Source organism: Suricata suricatta, chromosome 3 (assembly GCF_006229205.1).
Source record: "Suricata suricatta isolate VVHF042 chromosome 3, meerkat_22Aug2017_6uvM2_HiC, whole genome shotgun sequence".
Classification (NCBI taxonomy): Eukaryota; Metazoa; Chordata; class Mammalia; order Carnivora; family Herpestidae; genus Suricata; species Suricata suricatta.
The window spans coordinates 83,664,474-83,689,829 of record NC_043702.1 but is presented as its reverse complement, the minus strand read 5'-3'; the positions used below and the strand labels follow the sequence as shown (position 1 = coordinate 83,689,829).

Here is a 25,356-nt window from a genome sequence, read left to right as displayed (position 1 = left end):
CAAGTCCATGATAGGTCACCTGCATCACACACTGTTTTCATTTTCCCTCTTTCCTCTTTTTTTCCTGTTTCTTTAGCTTCCCTCTTTCCTATATTGTCTCTTTCTCTCTAGGAAGAGTTTAACCTCTCTCTGACTATGAAAAAAAGTAGGTAACAGGAAGGACAACCCACTGACTATATCTGATATTCATAAAAGGCCATAAATTTTGCCTTATCCTGAAGTGCTGTGATATAAATTACCACATGATACACAGACAGGCTTGAAAGTTGAATACATTTAGTATCCAGCTTTAAGTTTTTAATTGTTCACATTGAAAACACGGTTTGCTTTTCTGGTGACGTTTAGAAATTCCTTCCATCTCCAAAAGGAAGGAGCCCGGATGTCTCTGAGGCTCTGGGGGCCCCTAGAGAAAAGCTCTTTTCTATCCCTGTATGTACAGAAGGCACCTGACAGCATGGCACTGCCTGTCCATCTACACCCGCCACTTCCACCTCATGCCTGGCCCTTCAGCATCTCACTCGTGCTCTGTACCTCTTATCTTGTGTTGCTGGTCCCTCTCTTCTGCTCTTAAGAGCTTTTTCTTTTTTTTGTTATGTTCTCTTTTTTTTCTTGAACAATTGTTTCTCAGAAGAGACTTCCTTTAGAGCCTGATGCCAGAGTACCATGAACTTATTTGTTCTTTACCACTTTCTGCTCAGGATTTCCATAAATTCTTCCAGCAGAATTGCCTTTCTCTCTTTTTATGTTTAGTAGTGAGGACTGGAGGGAAGATTTAGAGAGTGCAGAATACAGAAGTTAATTCATAAAAATTTCCTTTAGTTTTAAAATTTCCACTAGATGCTATAATTTCTAACATCTGATAACTCTTCGAATATAGCAAGATTTTACATTTCTTGCAATACTGACAGAGATGTGTGTGTCTATACTTCTGTGTTTCTTTGGTCCACTTTTAGCAGTGGTGATTTACAAGAGGCTTAGACTATGAGAGAGAAGAAATAAATTTCTTTCTAACCTACCAGTTTGAGAATGAGTAAGAACATTTAACAGTGATCAAGGGATTTTTACAGACAGTCAGGGATACTGGCGTAAATCACTTTCATTCCTGCCACTGTGGGGAATCATGTCAAATCTAGTGTGACCAAGTCAGATAACAAAGGCATGTGGCCCAAGGAGAGTCTGAAATTTATGAAGCTATTGCATGTACATTTTCCTCTGACTTTTGGTTGGCCATCTGTCACTACCTAAAGGAGGTGTAGGAGAAGTGAGGGTAGGATAGAAAACAGATGAATGTGTTACACCTGAGCCCAGGCTAACAAATTCTTATAATGGTAATAAATATTTTAAGCATGATCTAGCCTTCTTCAGATAAGCAGTTACAAAGTTGTTATTATGTGCTGCCACCCGGTGTCCATTTTGTAGAATGCAAAGAATTTTTGCCAAGACGATGCAGTGTGCTGTTTTGGGGTTTGGGGGTTAGTTCACCGCCAGTTCTGCCCCGCTTCTGCCCTGTGCCCCTTCACAACCGAGGATTTGTTTTAGGAAAGTTTTGTTAAGTGTCTCACTTGGATAAGATGTTCCACCAATTCCATCCATGTAAATAACGGTCATTCAAATTTAGTTCTTCCTACTTTCTAATTGTAGTAAGTACCTCTTCCCACCTTTGGCATGATTTGTGTTTTTGTCAAAAGAAAATAACATAAAAGCTTGCATTTCCCGAGTCACAAGCTGTTTCCTGCACTGAATCACTAGTGTCCCAATCAGTCCCTCCCTGATTGTTATCCACACATCTGTGGGGAGACTGTCCACCTATTCCTAGGACCTCTGACTTACTGAGGTTGAGTATTTCCTGAGGTTTGTGTCTTCCTTAATCCTCAGTCCTATCCAATAGTTTGGGGTTTTTTTTCCATCTGTGTGGAGAAATAGAAAAGAATACCCTTACAGTAAGGATGATGAAATGATGAGGCATTGATTGCCTCCCACCAATAGATACATTTACCTGTCAGCCATCACGAGAAGGTAGGGAATAAAGAGCCCACAACACCCCAGGTCAGGCTAAGAAGTGGCCTCACTCCAAGGAGAATGACATTTAAGTATTGTTTGACAAAAGTTCTTTCTTTATCTTCCTTTCTCAGAGCCTATGATAAGGCTCTGCACAGGCGTGCTCAGAATGACACAGAGCTGCATGCCACCTGCTCTAGGGACAGCTGAGACAGCGGTGTGAGTGGGGCCTTCAAGGCCTGAGAGACTTGGTTTGAATCCTGTATTTATGACTTCTATACCTTTGGTAGGATCCAGACTCACCAAGCTTCAGTGTCCTCATCTGTAATATGGGGGTATCACCCACCTCCCAGTGTCATGTGTAGGCTTCGTTTCCATGTTTATTGCCTGTCTCCCTCTGAGACCTCCCTTTGAGGTGTCTCTTATTTGCTTTTATATATTCAAAGTTGCTTTATTTTGTGTGTGTGAGAGAGAGAGAGGGAGACGGGGAGGGGGAAGGGAAGGGAGAGAGAGAGAGAGAAAGCGCAGGGTCGGGGCAGAGAGGGAAGGAGAGAGAACATTTCATAACAGCTCATACCTGTCAGTGCAGAGCCCAATGTGGGGCTTAAACCCATGAGCTCTGAGATCATGACCTGAGTCAAAATCAAGAGCCGGACACTCAACCGATAGAGCCACTCAGGCACCCTGTTGCTTTTATACATTCAGTTCTTGGAACTGTGACAGTTGTGTGGTAGAAGCTCAATAGATGCGGGTGACTGGCTTTGCGACTTAATTACCCGACACATACAACAGATCGCCAGGTGTAACACCTAGCATGGAGTGGGGACAATGCAGGCGCAATAGCTCATCTTATTGACACACCTCTGAAAGTCAGAAAGACCCCTAGAGAAAGTTCAAGTATTGCCAGTAGAATTATAAATTAGAAAAAATATATACTAAACCAGCGGCATTAAATAGTTGTTATTGTTGTTTCTTTAATGTTAGAAATGACATATCAAAACACCAGGGAACTAAGGAACAGACAAGAGACACAGGAGGTTGGTGCTTTTGTACACCTTGTTAGTGAATAACACAGAGCAGGAATAATCTAGATGTGTGAAATTTGAGAGTCCGTATATACCCTTTTGCTCAAAAACCTTTAATAAAGACCTACCAAATGTCAGACAATGGGCGCAGAAGTGGAAAGGCTCTGAGAGGTTAGGGGTGATGGCTGTCTCTTTGGAGGAGACAGGGGAGTAGATTGGCTTTCTCTCCATTCTGAAAAGTGCTTCATCCTTGAAGAGTCTATTTTAAAAGTTTCATCAGAAACTACAAGACTCGCCTGTTCTGGCTAAGCCCTCAAAGTTGGCAGGAGTAACTTGCTTCCTGAGTTGTCTCTCATTACACTGAGCAATAGTTGCCTATAAGGATTCGACTGCATAGAGAAAGCATTAAAAGTTCAAATCAGGACAAAAGTTTGCCAGTTGACCCTTTTCACGACTCTCTCCGGAGCTGACAGTGCCATCCAAGGGCCTCCTGTGTTAGAGTAATGAGGTGAGAAAGCTCCTCAACTGATATCCTGAGAATTACAGGCACCCCAAGCCAAACCTACCAGACGGGGTATGAACCAGATATTGGATGGAAAATGGTCAAGTCCCCAGAGCACCTCATTCATAGAATCAGGTTCCAACTTAAGTCACCAGTTGAAAGTTGTGCCCCTTATATGAATTATCGGCCACTTCTAAACTAGAGGCATTGACTCACTTCCTGGTTTTTTGATCTTCACGGGGTATAGATAAGTCTGCTCATTACTGACCAGAATAATTCCCCAGAATTCCCCAGCAGAAAAGAGACAGAGGTGCCGCTGTTAGGTGCCCTGCTTCTGGCTTTTGAGGAGTTGAATGGTCCATCCTTTAAATCAGTGCAACTTCTGAGGGAAGTAGAGAGTTTGGAAGCCTCAGGTCTGTTCTCTGTCCTTCCAATTAGGATCAGGTAAAGTAGTTCATAAGGAGCCTATATGGCTCCTACTTTGTCACAGGCTATGCACACCAGCTTTCACAATGTCAGCATTTCAACCCAATCCACGGTGAAATCTGACATTGACAATCTCCTTAGCCAAGTTACTAATGCTTAATCTTTAAAAAAAGACAGCATAAATTAGTGAACAGATTACAGGCTTCAGAGTCAGAGAAGCTGAGTTTGACGCTAAATCTAAGTGGCCTGAAGTAAGTTTCCTAAATTCTCTGAGCCTCATTCTCTATATTAATAAATGGGCCTATTAGTATCTTCATTATCTTTTTGGTGAAACTCAACCTCTACTGGGCAATCAAACTTTAGTTTTTGTTTAGGTACTCAAAATAATTTATGCTAATTTTTATTTTTAAAGAGGTACTGGAAAAAACTAAAATGATATTGGAGCATCGAAACGGTTGAAAACAGCATTTCTTCCTTTCGAAATAAAATTATTTTAAGCAAGGTGAAACAAATCTTCACTTTTCTTCTCACACCATAGAGACATTGTAACTTATAAATTTAAATGAAAGTGTCAGGGCAATTCAAAGTGCCAAGGTTCCAAGACCTGCAGTTCTTACCCTTCCAGATTTGGTCATCAGATTCGTTGACCAGGGAACATTTCATAACAGTTCAAAGTTCCAACAGAGAACCATGAGATAATTGAATTTCATGCAACTTCGTTTCTAACCAGTTCCAGTTCCGAGTTTAAGGAAGGGCAGAGTAATGCCAACACGTTCTGTAAACGATCAACATCTGAAACAGATTCAAATCAGAACCATTTATCCAGGGCTTGCTATAGATTGGAAACAAATAAGGTATAGGATCTCCCTGCCAGGGGATGAAAAAGATAGTGGGAAATATAACAGGCAGGTTAAATATGGGCTCCATCAGTCTGAGGGTGTTCCATATTCCCTGGCCACATACTGTCAAAATAAGGGGTAGACATAAAAGATGCCCAGTGCAGGCCTTCAGTCCTTCCAATGTTTTTCTTTTCTCTTTATGGAGTCATCTAATATTATGACCTGCATGGAGACAAGGCTATGACTGCCCGAGTCCTCTTTGCTGCTACTGGAACCCAAGGGGAGAATTGGGCTTTAAGGGAAAGGAGGCGGAAAGTCTTTGTGGCTTTGTGTGTGTGTGTGTGTGTGTGTGTGTGTGTGTATTTCCATATTTTTCATTGTTGGTTGAAATGGTAGACCCATTTGAAGGCAAGTGGGTCCAAGAACATAATATTCATATTTGCACGTTGGAAAATACATACTGTTTGTTTGGTTTCTGTTCATCATGTTGGTTTTTTTGTTTTTTGTTTTTTGTTTTTACACAATGAGGCATGGTTATAAAAGCTTCAGGCATGTAAGAGCAGTCTAATCCTGGTGTGAATATTAACTTTACCGAAGTCAAAGCTGTCTTTTCAATCAAACGCCTAAATTCTAAGAAGCAAGAGGACATAAATTACACAAAGATCGTCAATGGTCATTTTAAACATATTTTTGTGTAGGCTTCTATTGACCTGAATAAAAAAAGTCTCTTTGTAAACTTTTTTCTGCCACTTTTATAAAATGAATTCAGTTCTTTTGAAATGAGTATTAAAGCAAACTGCAGCAATTGATACAGTGGATAGAAACTTAGGTATATTAACCTCCTTCATGTTTTACTATCTAAAAAGGGCATTCTTCATGACACAACTGCACACATATAATTACTGAGGTAATGCATGTTCAGTGCAGGATATTTGATAAACAGCAAGAAATACAAAGGAAAATCAAAAGCAGTGATTTTACCGCCTTATTTAACTATTGTTACTTCCAGCTTTTTCTCCCTATGTCTAAGTTCAATCAATGACTCAGTAAATATGTGGGTGGTGCCTCCTCTCTCCAAGGCACAGTGCTGGTCCCTTGGGGATATTTCTCTAAGCATCAAATGTTTTCTTTCATTTCGAGGCCTTTTTTAGAAAGGTGGGAGATAGAGGTGAAATATACATAAACTATTTTCTAATTTATCATAAGTGTTGTGTGAGGTAGTCATGGAATGCATTTTTAGGTGTAATATTTGAGCTTCTGATGAATGAGAATGAATCATCAGAAGAGGTTCAGAGAAGGGAATACAGTCTTAGGCAGATACACAGTGTGGTGTTATAAACTACATATTGTATTATGGTCTTGGTTAAAATCTTCCCATATTAGTATTCTTGTACAGCATAGGATTCATTTTCCATTATAGGAAGTTATTATATGCAACTTAGGTAACTCATCTTTTAAAATAATATTTTAGGTACAGAATTAAGAAATAATGGAGCACTTCATTCTTGTACACACACGCCTACCAACTGACGAGATGACTTCTTTAGGATAAACTTACATTCATAGTAATGGACTTGTTTAGTCCAAAGACAAACACATTTTAAAAGATTTTTAAAAAAGCCATATTGCCAGGGTGCCTGAGTGGCTCACTCGGTTAAGGTCAAGTTTCAGCTCAGGTCATGATCTCAAGGCTCTTGGGTTTGAGCTCTATCTTGGACTTGGCACTGACAGTGTGGAGCCTGCTTGGGATTCTCTCTCGCCCTCTCTCTCTGTCCCTGCCTCACTCGCTGTTCCTCAAAATAAATAAATAAACATATTGCCAAATTCACTCCAGAAAAATATGCTGTGTACCCTCTCACCAGAACTGTATGGAAGAATCCATTTTTCCACACACTCAGTAACCCGTGATCTTATCCCTTCTAATTCTTGCCAAATTGATTGGCAAAGAGGGAAAAAGCGTTTCACTCTTTTTATTTGCATTTCTTTGATTTCCAGTGAGATTCAACATTAAAAAAATATTTTGAAGTAGGCAGTGAAACACTAGCTGGTTAGTTTTTCAGATTCTGAAATCTACCGAAACAATGAGGAGAAGTAACAATGAAGGCAGAGGTTCTGATTTTTCATTTTTATTTTGCTATTTTTGACTTACTGTGGAGCGGGGGATGTGCATACACAAAAATTGGGGTATCAGTACTTGAGAAAGAATTTGGGAGGAAATTCTAATTGAGAGATGTTGACCATAAATGCCATGATTTTTCAAAATTACAGAATGTCCTTATTATTACCCGAATTCCATACCACCTATGGATTTTAATAAAGACTTTTATAAAGATGAATTAAAAATACAGTTTCTATTACCCATTCAAAATGTTGCTTATACAGTATCCATGAAGGATTTCTTCAAGTGTTATTGCTTTTTTATCCTTTTGTGGTTGTTGTTGTTGTTTCTTAAGGAAAAACTGGTCTACTTCCTGGATCGTTCTTTCCAGTCGAAAACTTGAATTCTACAAAGAAGCTAAGCAGCAGGCGCTGGCTAACATGGTAGGTAGTTCTCTGCTTCTACGATTACCATCTTCACAGACATAGTATTGAATTAAAAGTTTGGTTTCATCAGAAATCACACTAAAGCCTCCAAGCTCCCAACAACCGAAAGCAGATGGAGGAAATGACTCAATAAACTTTTAATCAGATGAAGGGAAAATAGAACTTAGTGTCTGTTTTATTAAGTGGTGCATTTGGAGAATAATCGCAAAATGAGATGGATGGTGAGCAGCTATCTAGTAATGTGAAGGTAACACTTTAAATTAAGGTGCCATTTATAAATGCTTTATTCGTATTTATGAAATGATCACTAAATGCAGCTACTTGCTCAAATAATGTATTATAAAGTATGTTATAAAATGCATTAGTAATAAATGCTTAACGGATGAGACTATGGGAAGCTGTTTTAAAGAATATTATAAGACGTAAATCCTATTAAACCATGTATGTGCATCTTTAATACATGAATTTAAGTTGTTATCTAGCATGCTATAAAGTGCTTCATACATTAATAAATAATAATAAACTGTTTATAAATGGCACCTTAATATAGGGTGTTACCAATGAGGAAACACTCTAAGTTAACAAAGTGATTTTTTTATCTTAGTCTCACTGCGGCATTCACTATATCCAGCTAACCTTTCTGAATATTTCTGACTCCATCTAATGGAACTAATGCAATTTCTGTAACCTATAGTTATTACAAAGTGAAATTTGTAGGGTTTCTTTATTGTACCTGGAGGAGGGCCTCACATATGCCCACAGCGATCTGACAGTGACAGTGAGTAGGAGCAATTCCGAGCTAGTTACTGGGGCAATTCAGGCTCAGGACCTTGTTGCCCAAACACTGGAGCTGCCACGGGACGGAAAGTGGGAGACAGTGGACAGACAGCATGTCTGACAGCCTCCTGATTAGGAAGGACTCAGGGCAGGAAGCAACCTGCCCTCCCCCATCGGCCTGATGGGCGGCAGAGAGAGGGGTCGGCTGGCAGGAGTTAACCACAATGAACTAATTTGTATTTGGCAGGTAATAAAACGCTGGAAAGCTCTTTGCTTTCCAGCCACTAGTCTTGTTTGCTATGTAATCCTCTTTAAATAGGAAATAGAAAATCATTTGCTAGGAGATGTTTGTTTGTTTGTTTTTAAATAGAAGAACAAAAGGTAGCATTTGGCTTGTCCCTGATAATTGCAATAGTCTTTATCCCCAAGTGGCTTGCTGGTTTTGGAGTCTCCATGCGGTCCAATCTGTAAACTCATTATAAATAAATTAAAAATATATCTCAATCATTTGTATTTTTAATTTAAGCTGACTCAGAAATTTGTTCTAGGCTTTTGTTTTGTTTTTGTTTGGGGCCTAGAGTAAGGTGGAGATAATCTTTTTAAGAAAAATAAAGTACCCCTAAGGGTCGGGCACAAAGCACCCCCCATCCACTCACAGGGCCTTTGTCTTGCCCGTGAATGAGTTCTAAGGGAAATTGGGAAGGAGGAAAGTCGCTTGCCTGGCAAGTTGGGCTGCTGAGAAGATGATCCTAGTCCTGCTGGGTGAGAAGAATTCCACCAGAGCCCAGTTTATGTGAATGTTCTGGGATAATGGAGAGATTAGATTAGATTCCACATTAAAGCGTTCGGTTTATTTTCATTTTACATTTTAATCTCCTCATACCAGTATCAGGAGATATAATTATCAGCTGCTTAATTTTATACAGGTGAAAGAAAACTCTTTTTTGCATAAACCTTTCAAGTCAGCTCGCTAATTGCATGCCTCCCGTTCAATCTTCAGAGTTCTAAACTGACAATAGATTTTACTTTTAGAAGAAGTTCGTTAACATTTTTTGGCAGACCCTATGTATTACTTCTGGCCCCATTTTCAATGCTCTTCTGGTTTCTCCCAGGCACTCATCTTCAAAGTGAATTCAGGGCAGGAACTAACAGTGTTTTGTGGTAATGGGGAAGAGAATTGCAGATTCATGTTTGTACTGCATGAATTGTCGTGCTAGTCAACTTCTTGGATACATTTCTAACCAAGTATTAAAGGCCTAGTGGGATAGCCCACATTTACCAATTCCAGTCTCAGAGAAACGATACGATGATTGCCAGGCCTTGATTAAAGATGCTGTGGTTTTATTTTGAAAGAGATTTATGCTCAAATTTCTGGATTTCCCTTGCACCCACCCCTTACACATGTCCTGGTATTGTTCATTGTGCTTCTGGGAAAAAGTCTGTCCTTTCCTCCAAGGGGTCAGTAGAAACTGACAAGTGAGTACAGAATGTGGTTTAAGAGAGTAAATGGCATTTTAATCTTTATAGGAATGATCTTTGAATGTTAATGCAGTGGTAAGACAAAGCAGCAAAGTAGCCAGGAGCAGGGCTTTGAAGTTCAACCACAGGGGACTTCATTCCAGTCTTGTTGCTTAGGAGCTGACAAAGTCATTCAACTTATTTGAGCTTCAGAGTCCTCATCTGTAAAATGGGGGTAGTGGTATCTGCCAACAGAATTAACAGGGAATCGAATTACTTAACAAAAGAAAACATAAGTAGTAGCCATCAATTAATTATTATTGTCTATATAATATACTCTATTAAGATATATATTCTATAGTACACAATAAAGGTCATAATATAATTATAACATATTTTTACATCATATGAGTTTTGTACTTGAACTGATGTGGACTTGCATACAAAAGAAAGTACATTAACTCAAAGAACATCAGCAGGTACGGTCTCCCTAGGCAGTGTAAATGTTGTGTCTGAGCACTGATAATTCTCAAAGTGAAGCCCTTCCTCCATCTGGGGCTCTAGATGGGGTTCTTGCATGACCATAGACATTTTCCCAGGGTCCTCATCTTCCTCTAGTGGCTCTTACCCCGTGACTTTCACATTTAATACAGCATGCCATAAAGCGTGCCTGATCCCACATTCCATGTTTGACTATCTTTCTTTCTCACTGAAGTTCTTGCCGTTTGTAACCAACTCAGATTTCCTTGAAATGGACAGAGTCATTTTACTGGTGTGTGTAAATTAGGGATTCATAGGATCTGGGTCCTCAGTGACCTCTTTAAGGAAAAAGAGGACTGAGTCATTCTGTTTTGTTTGTTTTTAAAAAGGACATAAAAGAGGTACCTACCACTTAACTACCACTGCCACTTTCTAACAGAAAGGGCATCAAAAAATATCCCAATCCCAAATTGAGGTAGGAGAAAACCTCAGAATGAAATACAGTCTTTACCAAAATGGGATACTACCCCTCTTCTACATCTATATACCCTGTCACTTCACCTCCAACCAGAGAAAGTTTGGTCAAGACCAGCTGGCCCTCCTGTGAGTCAGAGCATTTGAAAATCTCTGATGTCTCTACATCCAGATTTCCTGGATTATGAAGAAGAGAATAATGCTCATGTTCTTAGTTTTTTTATATATATGTATTCTTATTTGTGACTTACTTAAATTTGTAAATATTGTCATTGGAAAATAATACAGAAGCCATTTTTTAGTGAAATGTATAATATATATGCATATTTTAACGATTATTCATCAAACTTCTGCATAACCATCACCCAAATGAAGATATAGACCCTTTCAGCCCTCCAGAAGCCACACCCCTGCCATATGTCTCTGAATCATCCAACCTCTTTCCTTCCCACAGAGTTAAACTGCATTTAGCTATTATTTTATAATTTTTCATTATTTCCCCACCTATACCAGCTGTATCTATAGCCCTTAAGAAATGTAGTTTATTTCGTCTGCTTTTGAATTTACATAAATGAAGTCACAGTATATGCCTTTTTTGTTTCTTGGCTTTCTCTAAATATGTTATGCTTTTTCTTTCTTTTTTCTTCCTTCCTTTTTTTTTCACACTGGTTTGAGTGATGGACTTTGTACTCTGATTCTATTTCGTTAGGATTATATCATTGATACCTAGCAAAGACTAAAGCTAATCAAATCTTTGCCTTCTTCCAAAATATTACCTTAGACTATTTTTATATATTTATTTTTAATGTTTAGTTTTGAGAGAGAGAGAGAGAGTGAGTGCGCGAAAGCATGAGCAACTGGAGGAGGGGCCGAGAGAGGGAGACAAAAAATTGCAGGCAGGCTCCATGCAGTCAGAGTAGAGCCCCACACAGGGACTGAGCTCATGAACTGTGAGGTCCTGACTTGAGCTCGAGGTGGGGCTCAAGCTCGTGAGATCATGACCTGATCTGACATCAAGAGTTGGATGATTAACGGACTGAGCCACCCTGTGTCCCTACCTTAGAATATTCTAACCCACCTATTCTCTTCTCAACATATATGCTATTGTTGTCTGATATTTTAATTCTGTATTTGGGTTTTTTTTTTTTTAACACCACCAGACATTATTATTTTTATAGGGTCAAAATTGGTTTATATTTGCCCAATATTTGCCATGTTCCTTGCCATTTGCTTCTTCCTTCATCTTAGATCTTCTCAGATAACCCTATATTCTCAGGAATCTCTGTAGAAGGGGTCTTGTAGTAACAACTTGTCTCAGTGTCTGCTTGTTTCAAATGCTTCTATTTCTCTCTCATTCTGGAAAGATATATATTCTCTATGGATATAGGGTTTTAAGTTGGTAGTTATTTTCTTTCAGCACATAAAGATGTTATTCCCCTCTTTTCTGTCATCTATTATTGTGATCAAGAAGTTACGTTAGTCTAAGTGCAGTTATCTGGCTACTCATGATATTTTTATTATTGCCTTTGTTTTTCCACAGTTTTATGCTTCCTGTATAGATTGTTGGGTTTCTTGAAATTGTTTTTAAGTGTCATTAGTATATTTCAGAAATCATCAGCTATTATTTTCATGTGAAGCTTTTTAAAAATATTTTGTCTTATTTTTTCCATGCCTTTAGTTAAACCTACATTTAGAGTCTTCCTACTCTATTTTCCACATTTGAAATTCTATTTTTAATCTTTTTGTCTTTATGAACTGCATTCCAAGCCATTTCCCTTAATTTATCTTCTGAGTCTTTAACCCAATCACCTGTTTTGATAAACATCTTTATTTCAATTATTATAATTTTCATTTCTAGAAGTTGTTTTAATTTAGTATGTCATTTGTTATACTTGTCATCTGCAGATATTTTCCAGACTCCCTTTTATTTTGTTAAAATTAGAAGTCATGGTTGTTTTATATTCTGTCTTATGGTTTAACATGTGACATGTGTATCAGTCTGTTTCCGCTGCTTCTCACTCCATTGCTCTTTCCTTGTGTGTCTGGTTATTTTTGACTGTGTGCTAATCATTTAGTCCTGGGATAAATGTGTCCTGCTCCAGAATATTTTGCATTTTTCTCAAAGGGCCGGGGACACGCCTGGTGATTGATTAGATCAATCTAAGTCAACTGTTTAAAACTCTCAGAATTTATACAAATAGGAGAGCAGAAGCTGTGCTACTTCTCAGGGACAGAATTATTTTTTGTTTTTTTTTAAATTTTCTCACATTGCTAATCTACAAAGGCAGTTTTCTTTATAATCCCTTGAGTTGGAGAAAAGGAACAAATTTAATATTGTTTCTCCTTTAGTCTTTCCTAAGACCTCATGCAGCACCTTTTCCATTACTCTGTGAAGTCAGTTGACCAAAGTTTAAATGCACAATATAAACAAATGCCCTCAGGCAAAGAGCAGTTATGTTGATTTGATGTTCAGCTTTCCTCTCTGGGTTCAGATTCCCATTTTCCAAAAATAATCACCCTAGAACTTCACCACTATCTTATCAGGCTTTCAATTTTTTAAGGTAATTTTAAAAAGATATATTTTATCCAGCATTTTTCATTGTTTTCAGTGGAAAGTTGATCTAAATAGCTTAGTTTCTCATTTACAATCTACCTCACTTTCATTTAAATATGCATTTGGTTAATCAAGTTTGTGCTATTTATATAAGCCTGGTAGGAAAAGACTTCATAAGAATATGTATTGAAATCCTACAATGAACAGCTTGCTCATTAGGGCTACATATAAGGCATAGAGATATAATCAAGATATAGTCTTTGCTTTATAGCATCTTTGCCAAAAAATAGGGTGAGATGAAATAAGAAACATAAAAGAGTTTTTCTGAGATTTAAAGGAGGGAGGGCTCACATCTGTGAAAGATTTGAATTAGGCCTTGAAGGATGGTTATAATTTCAATATGTGGGGATTTGTGGGCAGGGAATTCCAGTGAGTTAAAAAATATGAACGATGACATGAAACTGAGAATCAGCAAGGTCCGTGTGCTAAAAAAAGAAATGAGATTTTGGAGGATATTTTTGTTTGTGTGTTTGTTTTGTTTTGCTGTTTTTAGTTTGGTTGGAAAGAAAAAAAAGATTGAGAACCATACCAAGGGCTGGGATTTGCTACCAGGGACACATCTCTAAGAAGGTGTGTCAGTAAGTTTCCAGATCCCTTCACTGTGGAATAATCTCTTATAGCTGTTCTTTTAATAAATACGTGCTGAACAGAAGTATGACCCAGGTGTCACCTGTCTTAAAAGGACAAGGTCTATCATGGAAAAAGGCGAGAGAGGAAGTAGATTCTTCTAGGATCATGGCTTCATCTCATTTAGTCCAAGAGAAAAAAATTTTACCTCAAAAGACATCTTTATTATTTGCTTTACCTGCTTAAAGAAGTCCCGGAGAAGCAAGAGCTGTCAGTTTGATTTATCCTCTGAGGCCTGGACTCATGCCCCTTGCATGTTCCAGGTACACTTACCTATTTTAGTGTCACTGAAGTATTTCAGTCAGCTCCAGCACTTCAGGTCCAATTTGCTGTCTAAGTACCTGCTGTGCTTTGTGATTTTAGAGCTTCTGCTTGATATGGACTGGAATCTGTCTCTAGCCATGGCATGTGACAAATACATATTCCTGGCTAAAAACAAAATGATAGACTGCCTCATGAGGAAAATTAGCTATGTAATATAGAGCACAGATTCATTTATTCTGTAAAGAATTCACAACTCCTAACAGGTATCATATAATGTGTTTTTAAACCCTAGAGATATCAGATGAGTAATACATAATCCCTGAGCTTAAGGTGCTTATAGTCTGAGAGAGGAGATGGAATCTTATGTAGGTTTATTATAATAAAACATGACTAAAGTGATAAAAAATATTTTAAGAACATGGTGGGGAACGATAGATCTAGCTACAGATAATCCTTTTCAGAGAAACTCTTGTTCCAAGTAATGCTTGGCCTATATATCTCTCCATTGTTCATTCTGCAAAATCACTGAGCACCCTTGATGTTTAAGCCACTATGCTAGGTGTTATGAAACATCCAAAAATGAATCAGAATCAGATCTTTCCCTTGAGTATCTAGAAACAAATAGGAAGTATGCCCATAAATCGAGTAATTGTAGTGAAAAAATGGACATGGATAGTTGTTCCAAAATGGCATGAATAGAGGCATGAGTTAATTTTATAGTAACTCAGAAAAGAGAGACTGCTTCCAACTGGAAAAGATTCTAAATATATCTGTTGAGGAAGTGAGAGTTGGGCATGTTTTTGAAGGATGAATAGGATTTTGAGGCAAAAATTGGATGAAAAGGACATTTTATGTAGAAGTAAGGGAGTAACCAGTGCTAAAATATAGGAAATTAATTCCTTTATTGATTATACAGATACATATTGATCTCTCACCCTGCCCTGCGCACTATGTGCTAGTCATTGTTCTTGAAAATGATTCTCAGAGGCTCCCTGAGGCCTAGGGCGGACATGCCTTAGTCCAGACTGTTTTGTGTTTCTTCTACAAGTTGCCAGGATGCACCACCAGTGAAGGATTGCCTCAAACTAAGTTGAGGAGCAGCACTGTGGAGCAGCAGCACTCCGTTCCATTAGAAAGTCCCTGCAGCATCAGTTTATGAAAGACTTTGAACAAGATTATGAAAAGAGGTAACGTCATTCTGTAAGAACTCTGGAGCCCTTTGTAACCAGTACTAACGATACTTGTATTAAGACAGATTCAAAGTCTTCACAGATAGGATTAAGGAATTAGGGTATGTTATTTTCTGCTTTAAAATGTTTTTAATGTTTATTTATTTACTTATTTTGAGAGAGGGTGAGGAATGGTAGAGACAGAGGACGAGAGAGAATCCCAAGCAATTTCCATTCCCAGCATGGAGCCAGAACCAGGGCTCAATCCCAGGACCACCACGAGGTCATGAACCAACCTGAAATCAAGAGTCAGATGCTTAACCAACTGAGCCACCCAGGTGCCCCTATTATTTTTCTACTTTTAACACAAAGAAGATAGTACTTATTAAATTATCTTAGAGACACGTTCTAAAACTCTGGTGCAATAGAGGAGAGCTATAAAGCCTATGCTCTTACTGACAAAGAAAATGGCAAAATGGCTAAGTTGTCATTAGTGTGGCCCAATGCATTTATCTAGTGAATCACAGGACAACTTCTCACTCAGAAAATACTTTAAAATCTCATATGTCTTGAACTTTAATTTTTTTAACTAAAAATGTTTTTTTATTATTGAGATAGTGAGAAACACCATGAATGGGGGAGGGGCAGAGAGAGAGGGAGACAGAATCTGAAGCAGACTCCAGGCTCTGAGCTGTCAGAGCCGAAGTCAGCCACTTAACGGACTGAGCCACTTAGGCGCCCTTGAACCTTTCATAAATGGTCATCTCTAAAGAAGTCCTAGTGCAAAGAAAACAAGCAGGGCAATTCATCTAAGGAAAACAAATATCCCTCCCAAGAACATTGGGGTGTGAGGACAGCAGTGAGCACCAGTAGCAAACCTGGACTTACTTTCCTGTGACTTCAGAATATACATTTTGTATCATACCTGCTAGAATAAACACACCATGGAGAGTTTATTTCTGGTTTAAGAACTATCTCTTGTCTCCACATCCATCGAAATTTAGACCAAGTGGAACTTACTCTCATCAGTCAGCTGATTCTGTTACATTTATCACAAAGTGCTCACAAATCCTAGTTAACATAAACCTAGTTTGACATAAATTCAGAAGCATTATTTAGGCAATATTTCTCCCCTAAAACTGTATGTTTCCGAAGCCAGTATGTTCAATATGGAGCCTACATTTTCATTGCATAGGTAAGTTTTTTAGGAAGGGGAGTTACTTCTATTTTCTTCTCTTTACACTGTACTGATAACTTTTATTCAGAGGCAAACACTGGCGTAGTTTACCCTAAATAACAGAAAACTTTTCCAAGGCACTTAATAAACTATTAACTTTTTCAAATCACTCATTCAGTCATAACCTTGAAAGCAAAAAAAAAAAAAAAAAAGAGCAATATAAAGGGCCTCATTAAAATAATTTGTTTACTTTTTTAATATTGTTTACTTCCAATGCAAATAATGAACATAAGCATTAATTAAATAATGCAATACATCTAATGCTCATTCACTGTGCTATGGCTTTAGTAACAAAATGGACTTATTTATTGGAGTAAAATGGTGTGATTTAGCAAAAAGATGAAAATAGTTCCAATCAGAAAACCATTCATGAATTATTGAGTATTCTGTACAAAATGAATATGGAATTATTTTATCTTTGCAAAGTGTGTGTTGAGCCCTTATTCAGCCCCCTGCTCAAAACGATCATAAACATTGGAGGGGCAAATAATAGATCTACCAAACTTAGCCTAATGAATGCATTTTAAGTTTCTGTTTAATATTTTAATTCTCATAATGGTAGAGCTCTGGCAAAGATAGCATGGTTATTATGGGGGCAATTTGTAGTATAGCCACAGAATGCACTGTCACATGGCCTCATCATACTTTTAAAAATTAGAACAGAAATAATAGTCTGAAATCTGGAGGATGATGGGTGGAGATGGAAAGAAAGAAAAAAGAAATTGAATTCTAGTGTTTTATTAGCATAAACATTATAAGGAAAAAAATGAAATCAAGTGATCGATATTACTATAAATGAAGCCATGTTCTCTGGTTATAATTCTCTCAAGATTTAGCCATTAACCACAATGAATTCTGTATCTTACATAATTTTTAATAACCACAAAAATCTATGAAATTGATAGGATGCTTTATAAATGGATAACAGCTTACTGTCCAATAAACCTCACCTTAGGCTCTCTCAGAACACTATTTTAATTATGAAGTTTGACTCTGTGGTTTATCATTCTGGTCAGTGTAATGCATCTGATTTAGAGTTTGCGTTTCTTCAAGATAAAATGGACTTTTACTCCACAGTGCAGTTTGAAATTAACTGAATATATGCATTTAGTCTTTCTTAAGAGTTCATTATTGAGTTGAAATGCTCTGGGAAGCAGTATACCATATCAGGTAGAACAAGTCAGACCCCCTGGACCGGGAATCCCAGGTTCACATTTGGTTTGTTACTATATCCTGGGATATTTCAACTGTACTGTGAGGTTAATACGAGTTCTTATCTCATACAGTTGTTGTGAGGTTATGTGAGAAAGTTGATACAACTTGCTGGCCACGAAGCAATGATAAATGCTAATTATATTTATTGTTGTTGTTGTTATTACTACTGTGTAGAGCAATAGAGTATAGTGATTAAGAGAAAAGCCTTTGGAACCTGATGGAATTGGAGTCAGATGCCTTAATTGTCACTTAATGGCAGTGCACTTAAAATCCCTGTCTTAATTTTCCTTAGTATCAAGACTTCAGTTAGGGGAACACTTCCTGATGTCCAACTCCAATCCAAAGTTTCTGCAGAACCTAATTTTTTACTCATACCACAGTCCAAAACAGGGATTCCTGGTCAGCTTTCTGCTATATGGTGCTTCTTTCATTTTTTGGTTCTGCAAACTCTTAGTGGCAGATGAGGGAAAGATAGAACATGAGGACACCCCCCTGTTCCTTAAAGCCTTAAGCCCGGAAGTGCCTCACCTCAGTCTGCTCACATCCCAGTGATGAGAGTGGGTAATGTGGCCACATGTTGGTGCAAAGGGGGCTGGAAATAAAACGGAGCCTCTGGCTGGTGAGCTGCTTTTCCGTGACAACTCTAGACTCCGGCCCACATTCTGGTGTGCCACTATCCCTCTCTGCCACAAGGGTCAATGATCTTAGCCCTGACTCTGTAGGGAAGAAAGCCCAAATTAAGTGTCCATACTTTATTTGGAAGGCATGAATCCAGGGCATAAAGGGTGAGACAAAAAGGAAACGAGGCAGGAAATGATGGGGAAGAGTAGAGGACTTGTGTCTCCAAGTTGGCTGCTACTCTCCAGTGAACCTCAAAGAGACTCAGAGAATCGCTGGGCAGCTGCACCACTTGACTGAGAAAGAAGCTGCTGGTAGACAGGCTGTCTGGAGAAGGCCGCCACAGTCTGTGGGAGGGAAGGAGGGAGGGAGGAGAAGGAATATATCTGCCATGTTTTGTTCCATATCCTGCTTCACCAAGTTCACCACCCAGGGTCTTCAATACTTATATCATATGAACCCTGGCTATACCTTTGGATGGCTTTTCAGAATGCCAGATCCTGCACTCTGTAAAGTAGCATTTTGTCTAAATCTGGAAGTAGATGAGGAGCCAAAATCCTGTCTGCACTCTGGCAGCCAGGAGGGAGGGCCTCACATTCCAAGAAGATGTCTGGTCATCCTCAGGAAGTGGGGCCAAATGGGTTGAAATGTGGCTGGTCATGTGCAGAGACAGCTGAGGTAGACTGACCAGATGAGGCTCTGAATAAGGACTTTGAGGGAGCCCCTGAGGCACCACAAATGTGCCCAAGCTAGTCACCTTGCAAAAGCAAATCAATTTTTACATAATGTAAATGTAAGACTGTATCAGCATATAACAAAAGTAGACTAAATACAAACTATTGTGTTTACTTTTGCAAGATTTTGATTCAGAACAAAATACGATATCTGTTCATTTCTTGAAAAAGAGAGAATACTCTCTCCTCAAAAAAACAAAAACAAAAACAAAAACAAAAACAAACACATAACATTCTAGTGCCCAAAGTCACCAACAAAGGTTTGCTTTCCTGAAAATCTGGTTTGATTTGGTCTTGTATATACTGAGAAATTTCACTGTAAAAACAATTTCAGTTATTATTAACATCATTTATATTCATATGCATAAAACTCACATCTTACAATCAAAGTGTCGTCTTCTATGTTGACAGCAGCCATACTTTAGACATTAATAAGATCAGGTATCCATTCAGCACTCTTTCCTAAATCATTTTGCCCAAATGAGAATTTATAAGTGAGTTTTATCCTCCTCCATGAATGATTTTCCAGAATCAAAACCAGTTATATGATAAAACTTAATTCCTCTAAACAGATTTTGTGTTTCATGTTTCAAACTGATAAGGACAATCTGAGTCTATATTCTGGAATAGCAATTAATCCAAAATAAAAAATGGTAGCTAATAACCTGTTTCATAAAATCTGAGCCTTGTCTTCTTTTTGGTAACCTTTTCTAGTAATAAGGGTGCGATAATGAGAGGTCCAGTGATTTGTTGCCCACACACATGTCCAATCTTCCTCATGGAAAATGCCATCAAGCAAAAGAGCATCTGGCCTTTGATATTTTCTTAATGTGCATTAAAAGGCCCCAAATTTCCCATAAAAAATGGAAAATTTAATCCCAAAGGTTTAATCTAAGTCAGAGAAAAATACAGAGAGAATACCCTGTCATCTCTTATTGGGGAATAGTAAAGATGTACTAAAAGAATAATAAAAATCAGAAGTGGATGAGACCCAGGATCAATTTTTAATGATTTCACATTGCCCCAACAAAGGGGCTCTTATATTTTATTGTCCAGAAGCAGTAACTTTTAAATAATTCTCTTTAAATATTTTAAAAATCAGTCATTTATTTTAAGTTTACCCCAAAAGAGATGTAAGTACACTCTTAAATTTAAATCTAAATTTAGTCAATTTTAAAAAGTGTATTTTTATAATGATGCACAATATGATCCATTGGCATCGTGGAGTTCATTAACAGACTTTTTCTTGTGTTTTATAGCTGTAGAATCAGAAATATGTTTTCTATTAAAGGATTCTTTAATTTCAGCCTTCTTGAATAAAATCTTGATTGTCTTCCAAGTAAATTCGACAACTTTTCTGAAAAACTTACTTCGATGTTTAACAATGTTTAAGTACTGAAAATGTTTCCTTGTAATAAAACTGAGGCCCTAGCATTGCTCTTTAAGCCTAGGTCTTTCTGCTTTAGCTTTGTAAAAATGAACTATTGAGCACTATCATTTTTATATAGTCCTCTATCAACCTATCTTAGTTTTGTCTTCTTGAAACTGATATATTTATTTACTTGAATTTTACTCAAGTCATTTTAATTTCTGAATTGACCCCTAACCCTATCACTTGCTTTGACTGTGCCATAATGTCATTTTCTATTAAAGATCAAAATGGAAGGCAGCTATGCTCACCACTATACCACCAATGCACGCATATTACAGATCAATATGAATGGGAATACTTTGCTTTGATTTTGTAAACTCTTAGTTTACAGTTTGCAAATTATCTCAGTTTGTAATGCATTCTCCTGAGATGTATTATTCATTTTTATTTATTAATGCTTTGAAAGGAATCTGGAAAGTGTCCACCACAATTCTCAATTGGATAACAAAGAATGGTGACAAAGTACGTTTTAGAATGGGAAAAATAATGGGAAAGAGACAGATTGGCCCTGCAGAACTGAAGGGACCCCTTGTGGAGGTTATTTTGGAGGTACATCATCAAAATGAGCAGGCGTAGGACAAATGGCAGACAAGGAGAGTGGACTGAAGGGAGATAAATGTGTTCCTGATGAGAGGGTGTGATCCAGTGTATAAAGTTGTGAAAGCAAGGTGCATATCGGAACTGTCGTGGATTTGGCACAGCCGGCTGTAGAAGAATGGGGTAATGAATGGAACTCAGGAGGATGGTTGGGAAATGGTGAAAAGAAGCCGTCATATCCTACTGAGAGATTTGTACATTATCATGTAGATAATATGTTTCCCAGAAAAAAATATGGTGGAATTTGTGTTTTAGAAAACAAAAAAAGTAAAAATATTGAAAATGAAATGAAGCAGTTTTATCTGGTCTTAGAGGAAACACTAAGAGAATATTGATGAAAGGAAAGCTCAAATGAGGCAGTGGTCATGAGATGTAGAATATGGAGCTCATTCTGGAATTTGGGCTCTCCACTGTTCGGTTGTACGTGGTAAAGGAAAGGGGAGGATTAAGTAAGTAAAGAAGATGTAGTGAATAAAAGGATTATTAACCAAGACAAGCAGTTAGAAAATGCAGTTCTGGTACATGTGAGGGAGCTGAGGACCAGAGGAAAAGCTGACGGGCCAGCATGTCATAAGTGATGGATCAGACCAGAAGGAAGACAAAAACCCGCTAGAAGCATGTAAACTATAAGCAATAATGAAAGCCAAAAACAGCTAACCAGGTATTAGCAACACTTAAGAAGTGGGAAGAGGAAGAGAAATCAGTGAAAGAAACAGAAGGAGGAATATAAAACGTGAAATAAAAATTTAGAGGGAAAATGTCTCCATAGTCATTTTAGGGTTTTAAGGAGAAGGAGCCGAGTCTAACAGTACAGAGTTCAGACAGAATGTTGATGAGAGAGAAGACATCAGATTGTTTTTGTTGGCCTGCATGGTTATAATGTTTTAGGTTAGTCCAGGAAGGGAGTAAACGGCTGCAGGGGATTAAGAAGAGAATGGAACATAAGCAAGTAGAGAATGTGACTGGAGAAATCTCAAGAATCCTGGCAACAATGAAAAGAAAATCGGTGGGATTGAGAACTAGCAAGGTTGTGGGGTTGATGCTTGCATATGTTTATATGTATTTTTAGATAGAAATGATTTGAGTGTGGCTATGGACTAAAAATAAGTCTATTTGAGAGAGGGAGATTAAGAATGTAGGAGAAAGGAGGCGATTCAGAAAATGAGGGATAGGATTGGATGAAATTAGGAGCCAGAGAGGAAAAGCCTTGAGCTGGAGAATGGCACCTCTTCCTCTAAGGCAGAAAGGGACATGCTTTGTGAGTGGCTCATGCACTGTCTGGGAGTGACAGGCCAAGAGATTTTTGATTCTCATAGATGTGACTGTCATGACAATCATGGGAATTCATTAGACAGGTGGACCAGAATCACAGGCTCAGATCCAGATTTCCAGGAGCCAGAATGGAATATGGGAACTGACAACACTGACAAGGAAGAGATAGAAAATGTCACTTCTTAGTTTTGGATCTAAGAAGAATGTCATGTGACCTAGTAGGAAGAAAGGCTAGATCTATACTGTATTATGATCAAGAACTTGGGACTTAGAGTCAGAAGACAGTGAATTCCTGTCTCCTCTCAGTCACTTATTACACGTGTGAGCTTATGTAAGGCACTTAACCACTTCCTGCTTGAGCTTCTTCACATGTAAACTGAAAGCAATGGTAATAACTGCACAAGACTGTTGTAAATAAATGAAAAATGATATAAAGCTTTGATAGGGCATAATACAGGAATTAAAGTTTATGTTTGTATGTTCATTTTGATTGCACATACTAAGAAAGTGGGAAGAACTGTGAATGTTCTGGCTCAAGGGCTGTACAATCTCTGAGAATCAGGAGAATGCCATTTGACAGACCACTGGAAAGGGGTGAAGCTTTGGGAGAGTGGTATTGTGAAGAATAGAAAGTGACTAGGAACACAAAAAAAGTTTGTTAGGTGTTGATGACTTTGGTCTTGTCAATGATTTCATGGTTATGCTAAGTGTCCTTATCACTATATATACATATATATAGCTCTAGAAAGTGGCCATTATTTGTAATGTTACTACATTGAATAGTCAAAAGTTATTTCTCCAGAATTAGAGGCTATGAGGAAATTGATAGAAGGAGGAAAAGTAGATGAGAGAGTAAAGTGTGGGAGTGGGGTGGGCACTGAAGCAACTGCTGAGCTGGGGACACAGGCCTGATTGTGAGAGGAAGTGAAACCAGGAAGGACCTGAAAGGATGCACAAAATCGCCGCCGATTCCAGTCATGTCAAAAACAAACATAACGGAGTGGGAGTAATGAAAACTCAGAACATGGGGTTTGTTAGATGAGAAGCAGAATGAAGACCGCTGGAATGGAGAGGAGTTAAAGCCGTGGGCTTGTGAAGAATGCAAGAGATGGGTGGGTAAGGGCAAGGTGAAGGTCAGGGTCCTGGGAGGTGACTGAATGACGGGGAGAGTTTGGATTGAGATAAACCCACGCCAATGTCAAAGCCACGGGATTTAGTGTATGATGCTGATGAGGAAGGTGGAGGTGGCAGAGCTGCCTGGTGAGAACTCCGGGAAAGCTTAGATTGCTTTTTCCCCATAGAGAGAAAGTCTACAGAAAATTATATAGAGTCTAAGGCTGGAATGGGATTCTTAAAGGAGGATTCAGTATCTTCTTTATCTTGGAGTCCCAGGGTCTGACACAGTGGCTAACACAATGACATATGATAGGCGTGCAGTTATTGCCTATTGTAGGATTCTGTGAAATACTAGGTTCAATCCACATGAGTCCATTAAGCTGTTTTCACTTTTCCAGATCAAAGCAAAGACTCCTTAACCATTAAGCCAAATATAAATCTTAATTGTTATAACATGGGGAATTTTTAGATGGCCAAGCCTTCCACCCAAAGCACAAAAGCTAGTTGAATTCTGGTATTTTCCCTTCATTTATGAATTCAGCAGATATTCATTGAACAACAATTCTCTGCCAGGCACTGTTCCACACATTGGGAAAAATAGTGGAGGAAAAGGCAAACCAGGCCCCAGCTCGGGGAGCTTAATTTTAGTGGAAGAAAAACAGACAGCATATAAAAATATAAATGTTAATTTCAGTTAGGAAGAAGGCTGTGCTGAAAATTAAAACAAGTAGTGAGATGGAGAATAAGCTAGAACACAGCTCTCTTTTATGTCAGACAGAGAAGACCTCTGACAAGGTGACATTTGTCTGGGACCTGATGGATAAGAAGGAGTCAGCCATGTGAAGACTGGGAGGTATTCCAGGTAAACAGGTGGTGTAAAGGCCCAATGGGAAGATCAAGCTTAACAGAGAAGGACAGAAACAAGATCAATATGTCCACACTAGAATCTAATAAGAAAGGCCTTTCTTTTCCCAAAAAGTTACATATTTTAACATGAATGTGATCACAGTATATATTAAATTTCCAAGGACAATGTAGTAGGAGCAGACACTGGAGTGGCACTGTCCTTATTTAATCCTGCTCTTCCTCTTCTACCCGTGTTACCTTGGGAGAGTATGCCTAAATATTCTAGCATATTATTACCTGTAACATGGTGATAATAATGGCACCTACCTCATATAGCTGTTATTAGAATTAAGTGAGTCGATAGATGTGAAACAGAAAAGTGCTTGGCACCTAAAAAGTGCTTTTTCTTTAGAATAATTCCATCTTTTTCCTGTGACTATATTATATGGGGAAGATAGTCTCTTTTGTTACATACTCTTAATGATTATTTCTGTTGAGTCTGAATATCCCATAATCTAATTAACTGTAGAAGAGGCCAGTTGTTTTAAGTTTTCTACATCATAAATCACTCAACAACTGTTATCATGCCATGGTAGTGATCACCTGGGTGGCAGAGATTGGGTGAACCTGTAAAAATCTTTCACTGACTGAAGCATCTGTAAGAGGCACCCACATCTGGGTTGGCTTCTCATGAGATTACTACAAAATTTTTGCTTGGCTTGTTCAGTGTTTCCCCTTCAAAAGTTTTACAGAGTGGCCAAAAATTTTTTTATAAATCTCACAATTTACTATGAACCCCCCTCCATATTTCTGGCTATTCTAAAAAATAGTCTATTTCTATTAAACTGATAGAATTGGACATACTGGCTATGAGGCAACAATTGTGAACAGATTTCTTGTAGTATCTTTGCTATTCTTCCATAATTTTATGTTTTAAAGTAAAGTTCATACCATTAAAATATTGTCTAAAAATTTTATAAGCCTTCTATACTAAAATCTTAAACTATTGTATGGAGAATTGTTTGAGGAAAGTACTGAATTTATAGAGAAAACTAGAGTATCTCAAAACATCTGAAAATAGTTGGAGTCTTT

At 38.1% G+C, this 25,356-nt stretch overlaps 1 protein-coding gene across 6 annotated transcripts in view; it reads left to right on the top strand.

The window, feature by feature from the left end:
- The window catches only part of ARHGAP15 (Rho GTPase activating protein 15), a 599,315-nt gene that overhangs the window by 85,869 nt on the left and 488,090 nt on the right, over positions 1–25,356 (top strand). For all 6 annotated transcript variants that reach the window (XM_029934637.1, XM_029934641.1, XM_029934642.1 and 3 more), the window contains one exon: positions 7,244–7,331. In XM_029934637.1, coding sequence (XP_029790497.1) covers positions 7,244–7,331 — 88 coding nt within the window. The remainder of the gene's footprint in view (positions 1–7,243; positions 7,332–25,356) is intronic.